This window comes from Poeciliopsis prolifica, unplaced genomic scaffold (assembly GCF_027474105.1).
Source record: "Poeciliopsis prolifica strain line A6 unplaced genomic scaffold, Auburn_PproV2 SCAFFOLD002, whole genome shotgun sequence".
Taxonomy (NCBI): domain Eukaryota; kingdom Metazoa; phylum Chordata; class Actinopteri; order Cyprinodontiformes; family Poeciliidae; genus Poeciliopsis; species Poeciliopsis prolifica.
The window spans coordinates 23,810,768-23,836,116 of NW_026562377.1; the positions used below are offsets into that span (position 1 = coordinate 23,810,768).

Below are 25,349 nucleotides of genomic sequence, written 5' to 3' on the forward strand. Positions count from 1 at the left end.
AGGGAGAGGAGGAGGAGGAGGAGAGGGAGAGGAGGAGGAGGAGGAAGAGGAGGAGGATGGATGGATGGAGAGAGGGTGAGAGGAAGAGAAGAAGAGAGAGAGGAGTCAACAGAGACATGAAGAAAAGAGTGAAGCCGTCTTTTGAAATGAACGCGCTCATCTGACTCGCCTTTATGTTCTTTGACTGCATTACGCACTTTATTAGCGCGGCCCTGACGGAGCCAAACGTGTTCTCCTGAAAGTTTCACCAGACAGATGAAGGTTTCACAAATCCCACACCTGGTTATGAACAGTCTGCTATCAGCTGAGAATGTCCTAGTCCAGGTTCGGGCAGTCTAGGTGATGGAATCGCCCTTTAGCCGAATTGGAAAACCAACTTCAGCTTCAACCAAGCAGCAGGGGCCAACATGCTGATTCTCGTCAGCGTTTTCAGTATTTAACAGCGACGTGTGCGCGCGCGCGCGTGTGTGTGTGTGTGTGTGTGCGTGTGTGTGTGTTCAAACTGTGTGATTAAACTTTAGTGACTTGACATTGGGAACTGACCCAGTCTTATTTCTGCTGTCATCGTGCTATTTAATGATCAAGGGTCCAGTAAGTGTCAAACCTAAGGTATTGTGACGTTTCCATAGCGATTAAACAAAACTCTTGGCCTAAAGTGGTTAATTAAGCTCCACTCAAACAAGCTGGTGAAATAAACTCAAACAATTTGATTTCTAAAAGGCTACAGTCATCTCTGGGTTTTTTTGTTTCATGGCCTAAGTAGGACACGCAGCTGAAAACTGCTGCTTTTGTTGTCGGTGGTCTAGATTAGATTGCAGGAGGCGAAAATATGTCACACAGAACCTCTGTGCGTCTCCTTCAGCTGCTCTCTGCATTTTCTCTCCCTAACCCCCCAAAAAATGTGGATCGGATCCCTTTCCCAGAATGCCGCAGAAAGGCGGGAAAGTGGCGCCAAAAGTGGACACGTCTCGAAGCAGAGCGCTCCGAAACGAGTCAGCACCGCAACGAGTCAGCACCGCAACGAGTCAGAACCGCAAAGGCAAACGGCAAAAAAGGGGGGAAAAAAGCAAAATAACGTTCGCTCTTCTGTTTTCACAGGAACGCCGTGGATGGGAATAAAAAGCTGTACGCCATTTACGACACGAGGTAAGGGAACTCCTCGCCCTCCAACAAGATCAACCTCTTAACCCCGCTTCTTTAAGGTTTGTGAAAATAGCGCCCCCTTCATTTCCGGAATGCAATAGTCCCATTTCCAAATAAGGTATGGAACTGACAGTGGTCCCACCCGCCCCTTTCTGTTTGCTACAGAAGTCCTTCTCTCTGAAGGGAAGCAACAGTTGGATGCTTTTTTTTTTCACAAATGTTTAGTGAAATCGTTGATGAAAACTTGTGCTGATCTCTTTGCACAAATAAAGAGAAATCGTTTCTGAGGGTCCGGTACATTCCAGTTCCGTGCCGCATTATTGAACCTCCTTCTCTCTTTCTCTCTCAACCGCAAACGCATTAGCAAGCTGACAAAAAAAAAAAAAAGCTTAAAAACATTCTCAGGAAATCCTCACAAGTAACTGTAACCACTTGGCTGTTCGTTTTCCTTTGCTCCTCCACCTCATCCCTGAGCTGCTAATGCCCTCCGAAGAAACCCAACCAAAAACAACCAATCAGAGCCAGGACTGGCTTACTGCTGCCAATCATCCTCATGTACTCACTGGGGAAACAACTTATCGTTACACAAAAATCGTTTATCGATGGCTATGCTAGCTAGCCTTAGCATTCACGACATGCTCTGCTAGCTGCAGCGTAGCTTAGAGGAAATGGGGGGAAGTGAGCAACCACAGGAAATGGGGGGAAGTGAGCAACCACATGAGGGTGATTGTCAGCGCTGAGACCCGCCTCTTGTCTCTGCTTGGTTGTTCCTAGTTAGCAGTGAGAGAAGGCAGAAAAGCTTGATTTTTTTCTTCTTTTTTTCAGATTAGCCTGTTTGTCTCCTACTGTACTGTCAGAGCATAGTGACTGTTTCTAAAAAAACATATTTGCATTAGTCAAAATTGTTTCTACGGATGCAAATGAGTAGAAATTTGGAGAAATCTGGAGCCAGAGCAACCCACACATTGAACTGTGCATAAGTCCTGAAAGAGTTGATGCACTTTCACTTCTCTGCTATGGCAGAGAAGTGAAACTGCACAAGAACTTCCACTGGCTTGTGCAAACTGCACAAGAACTTCCACTGGCTTTCCACAGCGTGCTACCATCGAGGCAGATTTGTGGAGTGCGTCACTCATAGTTGTAGAGACGTGCATCCATAAATAAATGAATAAATAAATAAAATGCAGATGAAGTTGAAGCAAAGTGCGGTTCTACAAAGTTTTGACCGCAGAACGGCAAACGTGCAAATGCACAGCGCAAGATTTTCTTTGCGGAACATTTTGAATGCGCATCACTTTCCTTCCGTCATCTCTCACATCATCTCCAGTGAAACACGCTGCAGTGTGTGGCTGGAATGGGACAAAATATTACAAGGTGCGAATTACTTTTGCAAACAGAAGCACGCGCACATCAAGACTCAATTAGAGCATTTTGAACGCCAACGTTGAACAGCAGACCAAAAAAAAAAAAAAAAACTCCCCGCGGTTGGAGCGCAAAGTGCTCGGTCGCTGCCTCCACCCAGGATGACGCTGGGAGCGCGGAGCGGCCGCCGCGGGGCGGCTGTCTGCGGCTCCGCCGTCCACTCACTCCGGAGCGGATCATCCAGGTTGTCAGACTTGACACAGAGGCGCAAGTGATGCGGAGCGGCTCCCGCGGCAGCCCGAGTTTCTCTCGCGCCTCCGTTCGGTTGTTAAATAGCCAAACGCTCAGAGTCCATCAGGCAGGCATGTGGGGGAGCCTGCAGGACGCTGTTTCACTGCCGCTGGTCGCGGCTGTGATGTGTTGCGCCCAGAGGTGAGGGGCTCTGCCGGACGCCACGGCGTTTCTCCGGGAACCGACTGACCGCCGTTTGTGTTGTTTTTCAGCGTCAACGAGCCGGGAAACATGTCGTTTGTCAAAGAAACTGTGGACAAACTGTTGAAAGGATATGACATTCGTCTCCGGCCAGACTTTGGAGGTATGACTCAGGATGTTTACTGCTGCTGTTACATTTCCTGTCAGTGTTTCTCCAACTGCTATTTTGAATGTTGACAATAAACAATTGTTTTTCTTCATTTGATTGAATCTTGTTTGCTTTTCGTTGCAGGTCCACCGGTTGCTGTTGGCATGAGCATTGATGTGGCGAGCATAGACATGGTGTCAGAAGTTAATATGGTGAGTTTATGCCTAAACTGTTTGTGCTAAACTTTTCATCAGATTCTGCGACATGGGTTGAGTTGCTGGAACTGAGTTTTAAATGTAAAACCGCCTTTTCTGAGCTTTGCGTCATGTTATCATATTATTTACTCATAAAAAAAAAACGCCTAGAATGTTGCCTTGATTCTTTCACGCATGTTCCAGAAATGGCGAACGTTTAGCTTTGCAAATTGCTTGGGAAAGACTGAGTGCCACCTTGAAGGAGCGAGCTTCTCCTCAGGTGCACTCTGCCTCAGATTTCCCACTCAGCTCCTTCAAACTAGCCAGCAGCAATTAGCAAACTGCACATCTGCTGAGCTCGTTGTAGGAGTAAAATGGCGGTAAAAAAAAAAAAAAAAAAAAGAGAAGTGAAGATGGTGAGTGAAAAGACTCATGTAGGCTCTGGTTTTCAAAGTCTAAAGTAAGCAAACAAATGATCCCCATATCATTACATCGCTGCTATTGATGTAAGCCTAAGGGAGTCCATGTCTTTCCGTTGCTTTTGCCAAAAATCTGATCATACCATCTAAATATCACTGAAGTTTTCACTCATTAAAGCAGGCAATGTTGAACAGTTCGTCATTAGGTTCGGTCAGGCTGCGTGTTCTGTTGATTCTGTGGCCTGCTCTCAACAACGTGAACATCTAGAATTATGATGATTGTAGCTTAACTCGTCGTCGTTGTAAATATGTTTTTGTTGAAAGAATCAAGAGAGCACAAAACTACTGGTATTTTCAGATGTTCTTGAGGCTCTTATTGTGAAGGTTTTCAGGAAGTTCCATCTTGGTTTACCTCCTGTTTTCACATAGTTGACGTTTGACAAAACTAAAAGCGCATTGTTCCGTCCAGCCGAGTTCAAAAGCAGGGCCTCTGCTGCGAAGCTGACAGTCCAAGAAAATTTAGAAACAACTTAAATAAACAAACTTGGTAATTAAAGTGACTGAGAATTAGCTGTCAGGGTGATATGAAGGCAGAGGGTTTGGATTGTGTTGTTGCATGTGGTGAATTTTCAAGAAACTTCTCATGATTTGTCAGACTGAGAATAAACCAGGTGCATTTAACACGTGGTGCAATTTAATGGCTGCTGGATAATTTCTCTTTTTTGGAGCATAGTCTGTAAACCTGAGAAACGGAAAAACCCCTGTAGAGCCGCGGTTTTTGAGACTGATTAAGAACGACTCAAACCTCCTGTTTTCCTCCAAGTTTGAGCCACATTTCTCATTGAATTCTGTCCTGCTGCAATCACAACCCCTGAGCCGCTTGTAGCGAGAGCACTACAAAAGTTTATGAATAATTTAGCAACAATTTACAAGCACCAACTGCATGGCCTGGCAGAAGATGCTAAAACTTGTGCACCACCCGCTGTAAGTGCCAAGAAAATCACCAAGTCCAAGTAGTTAGCACCGCCAAACCTCCTCCACCTCCACTATATGGCCCTCTGGTCTGTTCATTCACTGTAAATGTGGATTATATTGGATTTGCATGACATATCGAATGTCACACAAGCAGCTGAGGTGGACTCAGCAGACGGCAAACATCACAAATGGAAAACCAATGGAAACCTCAAAGAGGAATGTAGATAATTAATAGTTTATGTCCTGAAACCCATCATTAACCTCGTTGCCATTTGCTTCACATTAGCATCCGTCAACGTTTCTGGACCAAGAGACGTATTCTGACATTCAAAGACGAATCCCTTTTCTCTGGCTGAGAAAAAGTTAATTTTTGCATTTTTTTTTTTTATTATATCTATTTTTATATGAACATCATTTAATTTAAGCTTTTTGCTCTTTGGTAAATCGTTGTCGGACTTCATATTTTCAAGCTTCCACAAAACATTGTGGAAATAGAACAATAATAACTTTTATTTTTCTTGCAGGTCAACGCTGTAGATTGCAAATGAAGATGCTACGTTTTAGGTTATAGCCTTTTTCTGATTAAAGGGTACGTAATGCTGTAGACATAATGTCTGGCATTAGGAGGGACAGTGTAGTTGAAGTTGAGATTAGGTCACGTTGCAGTCAAAGTGCTTCATAACCCAATCTGGGAATGGATGACTTCACAGCTGAGTTGAGCAAGTCGGAACATCCGAGGCATTTTATGACAACTTCAATTTGGTGCTGCTGGTTAATATGACAGAGTTTGTTTTCATTCTTATTTTTAATTATTTTTTAAGTGTTTGATGAGAGTTTCGTGATGAGCAGGGAAACGTTACAGTGCTCACTTGCAATAGAAACTGTAACAGAATCGACTCTTCACCGATGATTTATGATTTTTGTGTATTTCCTACACGAGACCAAAGATAATTCATGACAACACTCCAGCAAAATAATGTATTCCTCGTTCATCGTGGGCATATGGTGAAAACGATACGCAGATTTGCATTCGTGTCAATCGTTGACTCGTTTTTTCTGAACATTTTTCACCTTGTATCATAAAAAAAGGAGCTCTTAATTGGATAAAAGTAAACACCACCCCCACTTGTAACTTGGTTCTCGCTGTCCACTGGGCCACGTGGAAGGATGCCGTCTCGTCTGTGGTGATCGGATCAGACTGTCTGTGCTAATGGCTCCGGGCATGCAGATGGGGACCCAGGAAGTGCATTTACCCCTCCAGCACGAGGAACGGTCTCATCTAGAAGATAACACCCCCTCCACCCTCAAATGGCACTTGAGCATGTGTTAAAAACGATCCGGCCCTGTTAGCGATAATGGAGTTGTGTCTTATGACTCGTGAGGCAGCTAAAAATAGCTTCAACATCTTGATGGGCTATACATTATCAAACACACGGGATCACTGACAGCGCTGCTTCAACTCCACCTCAAAGCCTTTATTTTTAATGCCTGCAGCGACTGTATGTATGACTTCACCATAGGTGTGTTTATAAAGTCCGTCAGTCAGAGAGGACTGACTGACAGATCCACCCATCTGCACGCGTGCGGTTAGCAGTAATCACTCCGATGTCGCCAACTGAGTTACTTTGTTGAGAAACGTTTCCGACAAAAGAATAATTAGAATCGGTAGATCAGCAAGCCTGTAACAAAGTTTGCCTGACGATAAATTGTCCCAGGAGTTATCGCGATAAACGATAATACTGTTATTTTGAGACCATTTTCAAGTGATATAATGTCAATGGCAAAATAATACAAGAACACATTCCTGTAGATGAGTAAACCGTAGATTCTGATGAACATTTAACACTGGAAGTGGAGGGCATTTTAAATATCTAAAGTAAAGTTACCAAACAACAGAAGCAACAGATGAAAACAATTATAAAATCTCTGTAAACAAAATTGTTCGTCAAAAAATTAGCTAAGTTGGAGACTTTCATCATCCAGTTTTTGGTAGAAACTGACAGAGAAAAGAAAATGATCAAGTATTCAACCTGAACTTATTGAGCTCATTTTAATTCATGCAATCAATTTGATTTGTTGCTTATAGCAGCAGACACAAAGACCAGGTTTTCTTAAAGGGGAATTGTAAGTAAGATAAACCTTTTTGAGCTTTTCTTCATGTTATAATGTTATTTCCTCGTCTGGAGTGTCGCCTTGACTTTTTCACGCAGGTTTGAGAAATCCTTTCATCTCCCATGGCAACCATTCAGCTGTTGAAATATTGTTAAAGAGTTAGTAGAGGATCGATGTGATGAACTCCTGAAGGTGAAATTTCGGAAAGAGCAGGAGCTTCTTAAAGAGACACACGCCCAATTTCAAGTTGTTGAATCAAAAGCTCAAATTTCTTTGAAGTAATATTATATACATGTGCATCACTTTTATAACAACGCTGAATAACATGGTGACACTTTATTGTGCTACAAAGTGGCACTATATGCCTGGAAGACGCATATTACTGCTCCCTTTAGGACCGTGATTAGCCAGAAACACGACTGCTGCTTCAAGACATCTGACTTTTGATTATGTCCCTTGCTGTCTGATGCGGCTTCTCTGCAAAAGAGTGAACTTCACCGTCTCTTGACCAAACGCAGACAAGCCCCAGTCCAATTCAAACATAGCTTATGCTGCAGAGTTGGGACAACAGCAGATTCAAGACGAACAAGAAAAATAGTCGCCTATACAAGACATTTTGTGATAAAAGTCACTGGCAAGAAACAAGCAACTAGTTGCATGTTTTTATACCATGTATAGCAATTTATCTGTTTTCTATTAAGGTATCAAAGAAAAGAAAAAAACACTTCCAATCTGCAATGTTTGCTACTTATCTCTATTCCTACTTCATATTTACTTTACATAATTGGCAAATAAAGGACAAAAGAAATGGGACAGATACAACTATTTTAGATCTTAACTGCCCTCCCCCCTCCCCCCTCCCCCCGTCCATGAAGCTCCTAATCCAGTAAAGCTCCCAGAGGTGTTTTTTTTACACACCGCCTCGGTATGAGTCAGCTGAAAGACAAGTCCACCATGTGCTGAAACGTCCTCATCCATTTTGACACTTTAACAGAAAGCAACTTTCTGCCTGAAGGAAGCGTTACCCTTAGAAACTACAGATGTTCTCCAGGATTTTAATGGAGGGGCTTCAGTTAATAAGTCAGACACACAAAGCGGTAAAAAGCTGCAGGCTCCAGCTACTCATAAAGTAAGAAGAACTCAGCTGGTGCAGTTCTCTGTGAGCAACATGCAGGGCTTCACACTCCGTTACACAATGCTAAGGTGTGAGCCAGTAGGAACAGAAACCCCCTTAGCTCCACTCTGTCGGGGAGCTTAACGCTGCAGGATGTAAGTTCAACAAAAATATGTCTTTTTTCCATATTTGTTAAAACTCACCATGTCGTGACAGTGTAATATGGGACAGGTAATCTGTGAAAAGATCAAACTCCTCCCCTAGCTGTGCTATTACCATCTGAATAAAAGCACCGCTCTGGGTCAAAAGCAACCAATCAGAGCCAGGAGGAGGGTCTTAGCGCTGTCAATTAATGCTAATGGTGAAAAAACAACTTACCGTTCCAGGAAAACAGTTTTTAAGCCGTCATCTATGGTTGACTAGTTATCTAGTTATCACAGATAACTAGCCACACACGAGCATTTATGGCTACATAGTCATAACTAGCTAAGTAACCTTAGCTAGCCTTAGCATTTGTAGTGGTTGCTACACATAAATAAAGGAAGGGAAATAGAAAGAAAGGAAAGAAGAAAGGGAGGGAAAAGGGAAGGAAAGAAAAAAACAAAGCGACTAGGAATGAAAGAATTTTGATTTGAACATTTATTTTTCAATAACTATTCATTGTGACATAAAATTTTACACCCAAGAAACATTCACATAAACACAGAGTTAAAAACTAATTGTCCATCAACCCGCAGAAGGCACGACATTGTTAAAAAGCCACTGAGAGAGAAAAACCCTCAGTCTGGTTACTCATTATTGAAAGAAACAGAAACTCGGCTTTTAACCGTCCAAGTAGACATTTTGCCATTGTTTCCCACTCAGTAACTTAGTTTTTTTTTTTGTACAGCCTGCACTGAGTATGAAAGCCATTTGAGAGCAATAAACTCCACATTTCTTAAAAACCAATTCCAAGAAAATAATCCGTGGTGCAAGTCACTGCCATTTAAGAAATGATCTGAAAAGTAGTTTCTATTTTCTGGCAAGGGAAGAGAGTGTTTTTATTTTTAGACAGTTAGTATTCAATTAAAATACATGATGACATCAGAGTTTTACAGCCTATTCACATAAACAGAGTTAAAAACTAACAGTCTGTTCAGGTTATTAACCATTTACAGAAAATCAGCCTTTGCTTTATATTTAACCATGACTTGTCTACTTCTTCCACCCTTTCTACTAATATAAAAGGAAAAATGTGCTTATGAACAATTTTTTCTTAGTAGCTTTGTTTTTTGTATAGCCTGCTCCGAATAAAAAAAAAAGCAATAGCATGCTGCTGACCTTGATCTGCTCCACGAGACCCTCCAAAGACCCAGTTCTATCAGAAGTTCAACTTCTGTTTTCATTCAGCGTAATGAGGCTGAATAAAATTATCCAGCTTTACACCTGGCCGAAAAAGCTAGATTCACTATATATAGTTAAAACCTGAACCTCATGTGTCCACTGCATGTAACAGAAAAGACATTTAATGGATGCACAGAGAGAAATCATCAAATGCTCAAAAAAAAACAAAAAAACATCGTCTTGCATTTGAATCCTACAGGGATGCTCTGACTGTCTGGTGAGGCGATGATAGACACTCCTTACACAGGGCAGGAGCACTGAGTGCTATTCTTGTACTCCCAGCAGATCCGGCGGTGTTAAGTCGACATAAACAGTGTTTGACTGGCACGTAGGAACCATGTCTGAGTGTGAGACAGTGAACTCTCCACACTGGAGATGGCGGGCTCACCCTCCCACCGGGTCTCATTTAGTTTCTGTTGCTGAAAACAAATGTTTTTCAGGGTCCCCTGTGGCCCGCATGACAAGCGGCAGCCTGAAAGCGAAGTCCGTCTGCAGGCGGTTTTACGCTCGGCTCTTAGAATATCTGTGTTTGCGAGCAATTTTTAGATCGCAGAGGTTTGTCTTAATGTTGATTTGCAAAGTGACGTTGATGCGGAAGCATGTGGCAAGTTTTAGGAGTTTTGTTGTCAACGCTGCTGCTTTATTTGTCGAACACTTAGCTCGTAATGCAAAACAATACGTATTTTACAGAAAGTGCACTTGCATTAGTTGAGGTTTCATGCTCTTTAGGACACATTCACACCACTCTTGTTTAGTCTGCTTTAATCAAACTCTGGTTCATTCGTAGAAGGTCCGATTTGTTTGGGGAAATACGAACGCACAATCAAACCTAAAAAGCTAACTGTGGTCTGCCTCAAATCCTAAGTCTCTCTTTGGTTGAAGTGAATTCTAGTGAAGTTCGAACGTATATGAATGTATGTGAACATCAAGCGGATCAGAGACCGCTCCAACAGCAGGGCATTCTGGGTAAATACAATCAACAGAAACACCAGGGTCTAGTGCTAGAGGAAGAAATGGCCGGTGGTCTTTCGCCAAAGACAAGAGAAATCCTACAACTGACACGACTCCATTTTTGATTACATTACGTGAAGGAGGAAGTTGCGCTCATGCCTTCTTCAGAGGTTTTTGTTTCATTTCCACCATCACAGGTGAGGAGGGGAACAGTTTTTTCAAAGTTTGAAAGCAAACCACACCAACTGAGAATGTAGCAAATGCTGCAAATTTTGGTCCTGAACCGAACCGAGTGTGGAAACAGCTTTAATCTCCTTTATTGTTTGGCCACGTTCATGTCAAGGTTTGACCCTCAGATGGACGTCTCTGGTGTTTTTTGTCACATTTGAATGTTACAGATTATCAAACTATCAGACAAAGATAATACGAGTAAAAACAAAATGCTGTTTTTAAAATGCAGATACTTTTTAAGAACATTTCTAAACTATCCTGGTCCCACTGTATGTGGAAATGTAACAGCTCCCTACCTCTAAGATATCAACAACTCCAATCCACAGTCAGAAAGTCCTGGTATGTTCACCGCTCTCTCCATTTGTGGGTAAAGTCTCTCACTGTGGTTCCCATTAGTCCTGAAGCCTTAGAAATCAATTTTTTAACTCTTTCCCGTGTCAGTGTTTATGTTTCTTATCTATTCGTGAGTTCTGGACGTGTTGTTTTTTGTTTCCCTGGCATGTTTGAGCCGACTTCTTGTTACCAGACAAGTTCTGGTCACGTTTCTCGATTCTAGAGGGAAACAGGAAGATTGTAAAATTCAACTGAAAAATAATGTGGTTCAAATAGCTAATTCCAGTTAATAGATAAAAGTCTAATTTGCAAACTGCATTTTGTATTTACTCAAACTATGTTTGCTGGTCTTAAAAAAATAAAGTTTGATAATCCGAAGCAGTGAATTTGAACTAAAAAGCAGAAGCAGCTGACATCTGCAGGGCGTAAGTTTGTTTGCATTAAACTGCGTTTACCAAGGAGCAGAGGGTTTGTTGCTGTTTGGACTCTTGACATCTGGTTTTAACACAGTTGTTGTCTTTCACAGTCATTAGTTTGTTTCACTGAATGAAATCCATTAATAGCCATCATTCTCCAATGTCGCTTGAGTTAGAAATAGAAGTGAATTTAATTTCCCGCCCACTAAGATGTTTCCATTATAGGGGATTGGCACCTAAATGGGCGCCAGTGTTTCTTTTACAAATAATAATAATGCGGAATAAGCTGATAAGGATATTCTAAAATGAGGGAACATCGATGTTCGCCCCTGCAGCGACTGAGAATATATTAACAGTGGGGCCGTTGCCTCTTTTGACCCAACTAAAAGTCCTCATTTTAGTGTTTAGCTGTCCTACTTTGTGGCTGTAAGAAGTGCGTTGTTGGACTTCCCACTGCAGATCTCTATCTTGGGTTCCATGTTTCCCTCTAAAATAAAAGGCGAACTTGGTATAAAAATTGCCATTGATGCATGTCAGGGGAGTGCAAACCCTTAATTAACCCCTACATAGAGCAATTTTAATAATAGCCACATGCAGATTGACGCTATCTGAAGTTTCTTCTTTTTGCAGCACTTTCTAGCAAAATCGGTGGATCTTGTTCTGCCCACAGCAGAACAAAAACACAGGAACCAGGAACAACGAGGAACTAACCCGGATCTCACTGCAACCCGGCAGAGGCATGAGCAAACGGGTTGCAGGAACCAGACTGAGGAGAGAGAGAGAGGCTGCAGGGGGCGAGGGCGAGCTAATGAGGAAACTAAGAAAAAGAGTCTGGGAGATGTGAGGAAGAAATAAACACTGTTAGGCAATCACTAAATAGAAATGAGCTAAAACAGAACCAAGGCTGATTTCATCAAAGGAAGAAACGAAGGAACAAGGAATAATAATAATAATAATAATAATAATAATGACATAATCAAAGCCCCAAAACACCTCCTGTAAAATAAAATAGACTTGACTCATCTAGACTGAATTGTTCATCCCACAAAATGCCTGTGAACATAGATTATCACGTGTTTTTCGGAGTTTTCCCAGGATTGCTGCAATAATCTGTAGTTTAATCTAAACCATTCCATTAAAGCTCTGGTGTGTTCAACCAATAACTAATTTAGAGATTTTCTTCCATTGTTTTCCTGTTTCACACCATCCACTTTCATTTCAACTGATGAAAAGCATCCAGCATGCAGCGCTTACCCTAAAACTTATTTAGGGATTTCAGGGCAGACAAGACTGGATAGTAATGAGAAAACACTTTTCTGAAGTGATCTGTGTGGAGAATAATTTCAAACCACAATGAAGTGAGAAAATTACCAATTTTGTACCTTGTGCATCAGTGGTGTAGAAAAGTGTTTCTACACCACTGATGGTGTAGAAACAAAAAAAAAATGCCTTTTTTTTAAATGATACTGTTCGGTATCGAGGGAGGAAAAAATTGCAAGCCTTACATGGCTCCCTGCGAGACAAAAAGTGATTTTTTCGGTGGTGACCAACCGAGGCCCGGAACGTGTCCCCGCTCGGACCGGATCAGCGAAGAGACATGTTGGAGGCTCTGCTTCGGAGAAGCTCAGGTGTTGTTTTAGGAGAGCTGCTGACGTGGGATCTGAAGACCTTGAGCTGTTTAAAATAGCCACAACCCAGACGTGGAAGGAGTGTGTCGGTAGAACTTCTTTGCCGAAGCGTAAGAGCTGTTGCGCAACGCTGATTCATCAGCCCACATATGCAGAACGGTGGGGGGTGGAGGGGGTATCTGTAAAAAAGCAGGAAAATCAACCGAATAACCCCATCAGCATGAAACGGGTTTGGAGAAAATAAGGTGGATCCACTGCGCAGCCATCATATGAAAGCGCCTGCTGCATGGTTTAATAAAACAAATGAACCATGCGCAGTAAACAGGGACGAGCTTTCAACACACTGGAAGAGACACTTATTGTACACCGGCTCAATAATTTATAGGACTACATCTGGATCGTATTACATTCTCAGTGTAATTCATTCAGCTCAAAACGAGCTGGAAGTTCGTCAGCGCTCCCTGGAGGGAAGAGGCGCTTTTTACGCGCGGGTCGTTTCGTCCCGACACGCTTGCTTCGGTGTGAGATTGATTTATTTATTTGCCCGTTTTTGCAACGCTACATCCTGTAAATGTGCCACTTCAGCGAGCATTTTGGGCGTTTTTATTTATTTCCCCGAGACCCGCTTATTTATTTAAGAGAGCATTAGTCAGCAGAACCAAACCAAGAGCGCTTGTAAAGAGCTCCATTAAGAGCCGGGAGAAGCGCTTGTGTTTGATGGATCAACTTATTGGTGGCTGCTGCAAATGAAAGCTGAATGAATGATTCATGCCTCTGCAGGTATGGCTGATAGTAATGAATCATATCTAAAAAAACAACAAACAAAAAAAAAAACAGCTTCAAACTGCATTGATTGTGTTGTTTCAGAGTCCCCATGTTCCTTTATTTTCCACAGGACTACACCCTGACCATGTACTTCCAGCAGTACTGGAGGGACAAGAGGCTGGCCTACGTGGGGATTCCCCTCAACCTGACGCTGGACAACAGAGTGGCGGACCAGCTCTGGGTCCCAGACACGTACTTCCTCAATGACAAGAAATCCTTTGTGCACGGGGTCACGGTTAAGAACCGAATGATTCGACTCCACCCGGATGGAACCGTCCTCTACGGACTCAGGTGAGAGGCTTCAGGTCTTTCTGTGAGAACGCACAAGAACGCACGTCTAATATTATTTGAAGTTAGCAGTTTTGACAAATGTCTTATTACGACTGCTTCTCAGTCCACTACTCCCTGGTATGTTGTTAAAGGTTCAATGGACAAACGCTGTTTTGATGATGTGCTGAAGGCGGAGTTTTGGAAAGAGCGGGAGCTTCTTAAAGAGACAGAGACCTAATTTTAAGGCATTCATTTTCTAAGTCAAGTTTCTTTTAAGTCATGTTTGACGTTGCACTTTCATTATAGCTTAAGGTAACATAGTTTCTTGACTGCACTAAAAGATGGCTCTGTGTGCCTTGAAATACATAACGCTTCCCTTTTAAAACAATATCAGTGAAGAAGTGTTTCCACTGCTACACATTTTTCTCTGTGTCTGGGTAATAAATGGATATCATTAATAAACAGAATTTTTGGTTCCTTGAACATTTAATTTTTTGAAAATCTGGATTTTTTGCCATAGTTCTGAGTAACAGCGCATTTTGTTTGACGGCCATGTTTTCTTAAGTCAGGCTGCAATTACAGTGTGAGAATAAAGTCCTAAAATGACTAGAATAAAGTTGTAAATTTATGACAACTCCAACACAAAGAGAGTTATACCAATTAAACATTGGTATAAGTTTTACATATAAGTAAATACTCAACTCTGTGGAAGCATGTTTGTCATTAAAAGCAACTTGTTTCTCTCTTATTTTTAAGACATTCTAGTAAAACCGAGCCTTATAATTTTCCAGTATTATGACTATATTCACTATAGTCCGGCCCTTCTACTCCGTTGTTCAACTCACAGAAGGAATGACTGTAATAAAAGCCGCTTTTGAAAATATTTTCTATAATTTGTAATTTAATTTTTTTTTATTTTAGAAAAGAAAGCAAGAAAAAAATATTAAAATCATAATTTGGATCTGGAATGAAAGAAATGTTATTTTTAAGCCATATGTTCCAGCTAACTGTGGTCTGCCTAAAAGCCTAAGTCTCTCTTTGGTTTGTCCATTAAACCTTAGTGAAGTTCGAATGTATATGAATCTGACTGATTTTGGTGCAAATCCAGAACATGTCAGGTCGCGCCCTGCTCCCTCCTACTTTTGCTTAAGCTGTGGTTCGAGGTCAGCTTTTTGTAATCACTTCCCCACTTTTCTGTTTTGGCGTCAGAATCACGACAACGGCGGCCTGCATGATGGACCTGAGGCGATACCCGCTGGACGAACAGAACTGCACTCTGGAAATCGAAAGTTGTACGTCTCGAGCCTCTTTTGCTTAGTAGAAGAAACGGGGGCAGATGGCCTCACTCTCCCATCACTTAAAATTATGACGAGCGCAGGGAGTCTCATAAAGAAGACCCTTACACTCATCGTCTCGTGCGGGGCACGGAAACTGCACAGGCAGCTGAATTGCTCTGGATTTATGAGCCAGTCATATCTGGGCGATGTTACTGGCTGCAGACTGGTTTTAGCATTGGCAAGCTCCGCTATCTGAGGCTGCCGTCTGAGCGGCCATTAAAGTATTGACAGCTATTGATCCCATGCAGCCGTTTTTATCTCAGTCAATCGAGAAATTCGTTTTGTCCGTCCACCTCATGAGAATCACACCGTGTTCCTGGCTTTTCCTCGCAGACGGGTACACCACAGACGACATAGAGTTCTACTGGAAAGGGGGAGACACGGCCGTTACCGGTGTGACCCGGATCGAGCTGCCTCAGTTCTCTATAGTCGACTACAAGCTCGTCTCCAGGAACGTGGTCTTCTCCACTGGTAGGTGGAAGGGAGTCGGGTCAACGGGGGTCAAAGGTTGCGGATCGGATCTTACATTGCGTCTCTGCCAGAGGCGGGTCGAGCACCCAAACATTGTCCTCAAGTAAGAGCAGAACTACTACAAATTTCTACTCAAGTAATGGCAAAAAGAGGAAATTTTACTCAAGGAAGAGTCGCACTGCCTCATAACAAAGTTGCTAAAGTAAAAAGTACAGCATAGTAGTACCCATAAAGTTAAATGTAACTAGTTGGTACCCAACTCTCACGTCTGCGTGTAGCTTGAAGGATTAGAGACGGCTCTGTGTGTCCCTGTTTGTCTTGATGAACAATAGAGTATAATGTAATCACACTGCCTTTACCTTAAGCAATAAATTATTTTCTCTTTCTCTTGTTGGAGGGAAAGGAGAGCTTGTTCTGCACAGTTAATTAGAATGTATTATGTACAGAGGGCTATAAAATCTTGCTCGCTCTATTATGTTTACAGATGCATCTCAATAAATTATAACATCATCAAAGAGTTTATTTAGCAACACGGAAACTTTATTGTGCTGTACAGATTCATTACACACACAGAGCCATTTATTTTTCTAGTGTTTATTTCTGTTAACTTTAGTGGCTATGGCTTACAGAACATTAGGTTTTCACCCAAAATCTGTGTTTAATAAATCCATATTGTATATGTGTTCCCTGTTTGAGCTGATTTACTCATACGAATAAACTTTTTTAATGATGTTCATGCCCGTGCAAAACACCACCCAGCTTTCAAACGCTCCTCATTTGGTCAAATCTCCTTTTTCTTTTAATCAGAGTATTCAGAACTTCGACTCCAGTCCTCAAATCAAACTAAAGTGACGGGCGAATCAAAGTCAGCTGCTTCCTCTTCCGCCTTGTCTTGTAGGTGCCTACCCTCGCTTGTCACTGAGCTTCAAGCTGAAGCGAAACATCGGATACTTCATCCTGCAGACATACATGCCCTCCATCCTCATCACAATCCTGTCCTGGGTGTCCTTCTGGATCAATTATGACGCCTCAGCTGCCAGAGTGGCTTTAGGTATGATATGACCCGAGCAGGAAATGTTAACATACTGGTGTTTGTTGGAGAAGAAAATAGACACATTAAAATGTACAGTAAGTAGAGAAAGGAATGGCAGATAAAAGCATTTGCATACGTTGAAGTTTTTGCTCATTCTGTCATGTTGTGACCGCAAGCTGTATTTTATTAGAATTTTATTGCTAGCTCAACACAACATAGATCATCACTGTAAAATTGAAAAATATATAGACAATATTCAATGGTTTTACATGTTATATGTGAAACCCATGTCATAATACATTCATTTGTTCATTTGCATTTGTTCCAAGGAGGATTAGGGTAACTAAAAAACAAAAAATACATTTTTGTCTCCAAATTCTGACTTTTTTTCTCAGAAGATCAAAGCCAGAATTCAGAAGATCAAAAGATTCAGAATTCAGAGATCAAAGCCCAGAATCAGAAGATCAAAGCCAGAATTCAGAGATCAAAGCCAGAATTCAGGAGATCAAAGCCAGAATTCAGAAGATCAAAGCCAGAATTCAGGAGATCAAAGCCAGAATTCAGAAGATCAAAGCCAGAATTCAGAGATCAAAGCCAGAATTCAGAAGATCAAAGCCAGAATTCAGAAGATCAAAGCCAGAATTCAGAGATCAAAGCCAGAATTCAGAAGATCAAAGCCAGAATTCAGGAGATCAAAGCCAGAATTCAGAAGATCAAAGCCAGAATTCAGAAGATCAAAGCCAGAATTCAGAGATCAAAGCCAGAATTCAGAAGATCAAAGCCAGAATTCAGAGATCAAAACCAGAATTCAGGAGATCAAAAGCCAGAATTCAGAAGATCAAAGCCAGAATTCAGAAGATCAAAGCCAGAATTCAGAGATCAAAGCCAGAATTCATAAGATCAAAGCCAGAATTCAGAGTAAAACAAAGTTAAAAAATGTACAGATCTAAAATTAAAGTTAGAATCCTGAGGAAAAAAGTCTAAATTCCTTTATTATTATTATTATTATTATTATTATTATTATTATTATTATTATTATTATTATTATATTCACTTGTTCGTTCCCATCAGCCTGTCTGAGGCTGCAGCCTTGTCATGTAATAAGATACTCATGTAGATCTACTGGCACTGGGAGTAATGGTGCTTTCATATGGGAACATCCTTACAGGAAGAGTCTTTATAGCAGTTAGAAAGTTAGAAATTTACAGAAAGCTCAAAGTCCTCCAGTAACGGAGAGAAAATTCAAGCTCAGCTGTTTCCATTCGAAGCAAAAGTTCCAGAATCGGTGTCAGCTGTGCTTTCTGAAAACACAATACTCCTCCTAACTCAATTGCCTTAATGGAAACCCTCATTCAGCATCGCTGCGCTCTAAGTGCTCCCCGCGTTAGGAAGAGCACATTATGGCAAGCGATCATTAAATCTCAGCTTTGCGTACAAAGTGATGAGATGATGTGGAGTATTTCAGGAGCTTCTGTGGACAGGCGTGTTGGGAAACTCCTCCTCAGACGTGTAGCTCGTAGGAAAGCAGGCTCCTGGCGTTGGTCTCCTCCAGTGCCGTCTCCTGGAGAAGGCCGCAGTCTGAGGCGGCGCAAGATCAATGAAAGTTAGTCACTGAGTCGTCTCGGTTCAGTCACAGTGCGGGTGATGAGTCACAAATTCCTTATTTTCTCCTGCTGCTCGGAACTTCCTGGGTAGTTCTCTGGCGTCATACAGACGCTCATCATCCACTCATCATCTGGATCATCATCATATTGGGTGTGGGCTTTTAATGATGCATTTGAAAATATCTTTTTCCCCATGTTGGAATAACGACAATATAAGAACTACTTGAACTGGATCAGTCGTACAACCTTGAATTTTTTTCTCTGCTCCCCATGCATTCAAATACTCACATATAACATGAATATATTATGCATATTTTACACATTTCAGACATATATTCAGCTATATACAATACACACCCCAATAACTAGGGCTGGATGATCTAAGACTATTTTTTATGCCATAATTCAATTTCCGATTTTATTTAATTATTTTTCTTGATTTCTGCACTTTAATAAAAGTGTGAGACTTTTATTAAAAATAGTTTTTCAACATATTTGTTAAAACTGTCACCATGTCGACAGTATGTCATGAGAGGTCTTCTGTGACAACATCAATCTCCTTCAACTCCTCTCTGTGCTATTGTCACTGTCTGAGGAACTGCACCGCTTCCAGTCAAAAACAAGCAGTCAGAGCCAAGAGGAGGACCTTAGCGCTGTCAATCACTCATATGCACTTGCTGCGAAATTTTCTAATAGCAGAGATTACAGGAAAACCGTTTGTCCGCCGTCATCGGTGGCAATACTGAACATTTATGACAGGCTCTGCTAACTGCAGTGTAGCAGAAAGCAAAATTAAAATTAAAATATTAAAATAAAATATGAAAATGACATCCTGCAGCTTTGAGATAAATTACAACTGAAAAAACACATTTTCAAAAATTCAATCGTCCCCTCTGCGAGTTGACCAAATTCAAAGTCCAGATAACTACAAACTGTATGAGCTGTAAAAAACATATCATCTTTTTTTAAGATATTGACTTTTTATATCAAGTTGGTTGCTTTCAAAATTGAGGCTCTTTCTCTGTGTCGGCGCTGTCAGTGCTGTGAAAAGGTTTTCAGAGAACATTTGGCGGAGAGGGTGGCACAGTGACCAGCAGGCTGACATCTTTCGTTGCTTTGAGATTCCCCCCGCTAACCGGACTGCGATTCCCTCCAGGGATCACCACCGTGCTGACCATGACAACCATCAACACCCACTTGAGAGAAACCCTCCCCAAGATCCCCTACGTGAAAGCCATCGACATGTACCTGATGGGCTGCTTCGTGTTCGTTTTCCTGGCGTTGCTGGAGTACGCCTTCGTCAACTACATCTTCTTCGGACGCGGCCCGCAGATGCAGAAGAAGCTGGCTCTGAAGGCGCTGAAGGCAAACAATGAGCGTGGCAGGTTTGACCGACCCAAGGTGAGAGCGACCAAGTTGATGACAAAGTGGAAATTGCCGGCGTCGTGCTACCCGTGTTGTTGTTGTCGTTTTGCACGTTGCCTGGAATCCAATATTGGCAGCAACAGCAAGATGAAAATGCATTTGAATGTACTTGGTTCTGCTTCAGCCTGGAGTCATTAAAGTTAATAAAGTTACAGCAACTTGCGGTTAGATTAGATGTCATTTTTCCAAAAAAAACTAATAGGCGGGAAAAAAATTAGATGGTAATGATTTGCTTCATTTACAGTTTTTTTTAACTTACTGCAGTCTCTGCTGTGGGAGAGTCCTGACTTTTATTCTTTTTATGGTGGCAGAGCTTTAGCAGCAAATGATTTAAGCTGCTGATTCAAGCTGTGTCATCACCATTGATTCGTATTTACTGCTGCAGGCAGATAGCCTCCATCTTTACAAGTCAGCATGGAAGCAATAACATTATCTGAAGGTTAAGAGCCAAAGTGAGGATGGAGACTGCACCTAGTTGTAACAGAAGGACGGTCTGGTCAGAGGTCAGAGGTCGGAGATTTATCTCCATTGACAAGGAATCGTGGGTATGGCCATGAATTAATTTCAGGCTGTTAATTTTGCATTTGTGCCTTTCTCTCTTCCTCCAGTGTGAAACACCAAACTTCTATACAAAAAAAAAAAAAAAAAAAAAAACGATGTTTCACTGATTGAATTTTGTCTCGTATCCTCTGGGTCAAAATTATGCTTCCATGCTTGATATCTACATACACCTTCACTATTATTTGCTTAACTGAATGTTGCAAGCTTTTTTTTAGCCTCGGTGAGGTTTTCTGTATGTGTGTGGTTTTGAAAACTACGTTCGACCAAATATTACGATACCTTTGCGTATATTTAATGCTGTGAGTAACAGTGACTCTAGTTAAATCGTCTATTGGGTGACCTTTCTGACTCCTTTATAAGAACCTGATCAAAACTCAAAGGACGTTATTTCTGTTTCTTTCGTCCGGCTAGTCCATTCTGGAGGGAGTCAACTGGAAGACCTCGTCGTCTCTGAAACAGTCCAATCAGGTTCAGAGTCGCCGCCAGTCGCATCAGGTGAGCACCTGCTCCAGCCAGCTGGATTTTAAAAACCATCATTTAAAAACATGTTTTAGTTTCAACTTAAAGCTGCATTCTGTCACTTTTACCTGCCTTCTCTCAGTGCCAGATAGATGTGTGTGTGTGTGTGTGTGTGTGTGTGTTGTGTGTGTGTGTGTGTGTGTGTGTGTGTGTGTGTGTGTGTGTGTGTGTTGTGTGTGTGTGTGTGTGTGTGTGTGTGTGTGTGTGTGTGTGTGTGTGATTTTTCTTCATTGAATTGGATAAGTTTATAGACTTGTACTAACTGTTTTTACTAACCAAATTGGCCCGTGTTGGTTGTTACACATTGCAAAATATGTTTGTATAAAAAATTTGAGTCATACCACACTGGACTGGAAAGTGTCTCAGTTTACATTGTCTTATATTGTCACCATCCTCAAATAATGACCCAAGTCATTTTTTGATAAAAGTTCTTTTTGTCAACAACAACAAAAAAAAAAAATCACCATCTTTTTCTTTCCAAAAGATGTTTTAGCCAAAACAAAAACAACACTTTTGGCCATAATTTGAGACAGTATAGAATTTGCTAAGTTGCAACGTTGTGCCCTTTGTATTTGTCTCAGCTTCCTGTGATTTATCTCATCCTGTGTGGAAAGCTGCACTCGCCATGACAGTAGTAACAGGGGCACCCAGTGCAACCTTGATCTGATTTGTGTGAAGCGATTTAACTTTGGGACAGAGGGCACTTCTCTCTGAAGGCCGCTCTGCGTTTTATCCCCTCTGTGACGTCATCGAGGCTGTTTTTTTTTTGTTGTTGTGTGTTTTGGGGGGTTTTAAACCCGGCTGCCGTCTACGTTCTCTCCCAGGTCGACTCCCGCGGGAACGTTCTGCTGACGTCCTTGGAGATCCACAACGAGGTGGGGAGCAACGAGGTCACCACCACCCTGAGCGAGACGCACAACTCCACCTCCATGACGTTCGACAACTCGGGGGTCCAGTACAGGAAGCCCAGCGCGCCCAACGAAGCGGGCCGCCACAGCCTGGACAGGAACGCGCAGTTCAAAAAGACCCGCCTGCGGAGACGGTCGTCGCAGCTCAAAATCAAAATCCCTGACCTCACTGACGTGAACGCCATCGATAGGTGGTCGCGGATTATATTCCCCTCCGCCTTCTCCCTGTTCAACATCATCTATTGGCTTTATTACGTCCATTAACACACTGCGGTTTTGTTTTTCTTTTGGGCTTTTTTGTTTGTTTGTTTTTTTTTAAACCCATCTTTGTCTCGTTCCGCTTCCGGAATCGGAGAGAACGTTTCGACGCAACGCGCCTGACGTGGTGAAAATCCCGAACATTTCTGGGTGCAGCGAGCGCAGACTTTGGCCGAGAGAGCCGTCATTCAGACTGTGCGACGTCACGTGGGCTTTTACCGCGGTGCGGGGGGGAAGTGGGGGAAAGACTTGCGTGTACAGACGGCCACCTTCTGTTGTGACCTCTGCAAACAGCTGGGAGAGGAAACATCTTTGCACCGCTGGAGGCCTGTTGCTTGGACACCGATGTTTTTAACGTGATCGCATTGTCGCAGGTGTCTTTACGACAGTGATGCGGCTTTGTTTGTCTACAAGTCTTCACTTTGGCCAACGTGGACACTCCCGATTTCCACCTGCAGACTAAAATCTGTCTTAATCTTTGGCTGTTTTGGAGAAATATTGTTGTTTGTAGCTCAGTTCAGGTGAAAATCACTGAGGAGTCTTACAGTGCCTTGCAAAAGGATTTAAACCCCCTCAATGTTTCCACGTTTTATCACATTTCAACCACAGATTCAAATGTATCAATGTTTATTTTATGTGATAGACCAACATGCAAAATTTTTTAACATTTTAGGGATGAGAGAAGCAACTTTGAAAATCCACACGATTCCATCGTTTCTTGGAGTTCACGACGCCGTTTGTTCTCTCACAAACTTCTTCAGGGAACAGCTGGATTCTTACTGAAATTAAATTACACACACATGGTTTCTGTTTACTAACTAAGACTCCCGGTTGGACTGGACTCCAATCTCATTTAGGGCATTAGTGTCGATCTATCACATAGTCCCGGTAAAATCAAACAAAGTTTGAGTGTGGCATGTGATGAAAGGTGAGAAGTTCAGGGAAGTTTGAACGCTTCTGCAAGGACAGGAGAGCCTGCAGCCTGTTGCGGCAAAACTGGAATGGGGTGAGAGCCGGCAACAATGTTGCCAAAGATCCAAACGTTGCTTTAAAGCATATTCATCGTTACGTTACTTAACCTTAAAATTCCTACTGTTGTTACCGCAAGAAAGCGCGATCACAGCCAGCACATCACTCAATCCTACTTTTCTCATTCTCATCCCGTCAGACAAAGAAAGCTTGGAAATTTGTTTACATTAAAAAAAAATAATAATAATAATAATAATAATAACTGATGTCGATCTGTGTTCGTAAAAAAAAAAAAAAAAAACCTTAGGTTTAATTTGGTTTATCTTACCTGAAACAATTGATGTCATTGTGTATTTGATGCTAACTTACACTATCTAACATGTTTGTTCAACACCTAACAAATATAGCCTACACTTTTGCTTTGTGTAACATACAACATACTGCTGGAAAGGGAAGATATTTATTATTAAAAGAATGCCAAGCCGACAGAAACCTAAACTAAAATGTTTACCTGAAGGCAACTGGTATATAGCACTTCCAACATTAACATATATATGTGAAAATATACTCTTTTTTTTTACCAAGATTTTTTTTCTGACAATCCAGTTAAGTAAACAGGGCTCTGTTATGACTTGGACAAAAGGGATAGGCCATAATTCACATTGGATGGATAAAAGTGAAATAAAATGAGCATTATCTTCATAACACCTTAAAGGTTCATCAACCAGCCACAGGCTCCGCCCACAGGAATACAAAAATGAAACAAAGCAATTACCTCTAACTCAAGTAAGCTCTTATCAATGTTTGAACGATAAGAAAAATAAATAAGCAATCACAGGAATGAAAAAAGAACACTGAAAGCAAAAGGCAATGCTCAATTTGATAGAAAACCATTAATATACAACGTCTTGATGGCGTTGCCATTGCGTCTTCACGTGACTCCCTCCCGGCGCCCCTTAATCCGGAAATAGTATTGTTTGAAAACCTCGACCGGGAAAATCTTTGACACTGGAAATTGAAAGCTAGGAAGGAGATGACGGCTATGTGCAGCCACGTCGAACCGCGATGGTTTGTGCTGAAACCAAGAAGACACGTGTGTGTGTTTGCGTGTGAGCACGGACTTTGCTGTTGCACTATGGCCGAGGTCGCGAGGGCTCCTCTGTCACACTTCCAAAGAGAATCGGGCGTGAAAGCAAAAAAAAAAAAAAAAGAGTAGGAAGAGTATTATCATCCAATTTACATATTGGTTGTTAATATTAGCTCAGTCAGTATCAATCTGGCAGTGCCCATAAGTTACATAATGACTAATACCAGCTGATACCGATGTTGGTGCCGATGTATCGTTCAAATCTCAACTAATAATGGAAGTAAATAAAGATGAATTTACTCCTTTCCCAAGTCAAACAGAAAAATCCTTTCAATAAAACCTTCAATTATCTTTTGTACTGTTAACAACTCTGGACAAACAGCTGGCAACGCATCAGGCTTTGATTAGACCACAAAAAAGTTTTGGTTAAGAGCTAAAGCTCTGACTGGTCTGTCTTCTTATATCTAGAATGAGCTTCTTGTTTTAATGTGAAGCTCCATAAACAGACGTCTGGCTGTAAAAAAAAAATAAATAAAAATGCTACTTTTTTTCTTTTTTTTTTACTAAATGTTGGGTTCATATGAAAAACAAAAACTTGAAATGATTTCCCAGTTTTGTCATCATGCTTTCTGTACCAATCTGTTCTTGATATTTTTGTTGAAACCCTCATTTACAGCGAACTTCACACTGGACTTTTCTTTCTTTTTGTCTCGTCGCATGGCGTTCGAGAGGTGACCGGGGTCGTCGTTTCAAAACACTTGTCCTCAAGCTGTTTCCCTTGCAGTCTGGATGTACATGCTGTGACATTTTCTTTCAACTCACTCTGGCTATGTTGTCATCATTGTTTTGCTCAGTGATTTCCAGCCTCGCCTTTCGTTTTGGTTAGTCCTCGCGAAGTATTACAATTTCCTGGCTGTGATTGAAAAATATAAAAAATAATGATAATTTTTAAAAATGGAAGAGTTTCAGATGATCTTCATTCTTTTCCTGAAGGCCCAGCCAGGAAGTGGACTCCCAGCTTACCTCCAAATCCTCCCCCTGCAACCTCAGGAAGGGCCTACAAAGTTTTTACAAAGACTGGGAAAAAAGTGGGGTAAAAAAGAAACGAAAAGCTGCTGGCAGACGCAGCTTGTGATGCACCATCTGCACTGCTTGCCTGAGCGGCTTGCGGCGCGTAGGAGTGACACCACCTGTCAGAAGTCCGCCGCGCTCCCGCCTTATGGAGCACTGGTCTCTATAAG

The 25,349-nt window shown here is 41.7% G+C and overlaps 1 protein-coding gene across 2 annotated transcripts in view; it reads left to right on the top strand.

The window, feature by feature from the left end:
• gabrb3 (gamma-aminobutyric acid type A receptor subunit beta3) overlaps window positions 1-25,063 on the top strand; it is a 46,006-nt gene extending 20,943 nt beyond the window's left edge. The window contains exons 2-11 of one of the 2 annotated variants that reach the window (XM_055020182.1): window positions 1,099-1,146; window positions 3,009-3,100; window positions 3,230-3,297; window positions 13,737-13,957; window positions 15,146-15,228; window positions 15,607-15,744; window positions 16,643-16,795; window positions 19,538-19,782; window positions 20,779-20,862; window positions 21,711-25,063. In XM_055020182.1, the coding sequence (XP_054876157.1) occupies window positions 1,099-1,146; window positions 3,009-3,100; window positions 3,230-3,297; window positions 13,737-13,957; window positions 15,146-15,228; window positions 15,607-15,744; window positions 16,643-16,795; window positions 19,538-19,782; window positions 20,779-20,862; window positions 21,711-22,058 (1,480 nt within the window). In that variant the 3' untranslated portion in view covers window positions 22,059-25,063. Of the gene's footprint in view, window positions 1-1,098; window positions 1,147-2,678; window positions 2,938-3,008; window positions 3,101-3,229; window positions 3,298-13,736; window positions 13,958-15,145; window positions 15,229-15,606; window positions 15,745-16,642; window positions 16,796-19,537; window positions 19,783-20,778; window positions 20,863-21,710 lie in introns of those variants that run through there. The other variant, XM_055020175.1, reaches the window with a different exon arrangement.
• The last annotated feature ends 286 nt before the right edge of the window (window positions 25,064-25,349 follow it).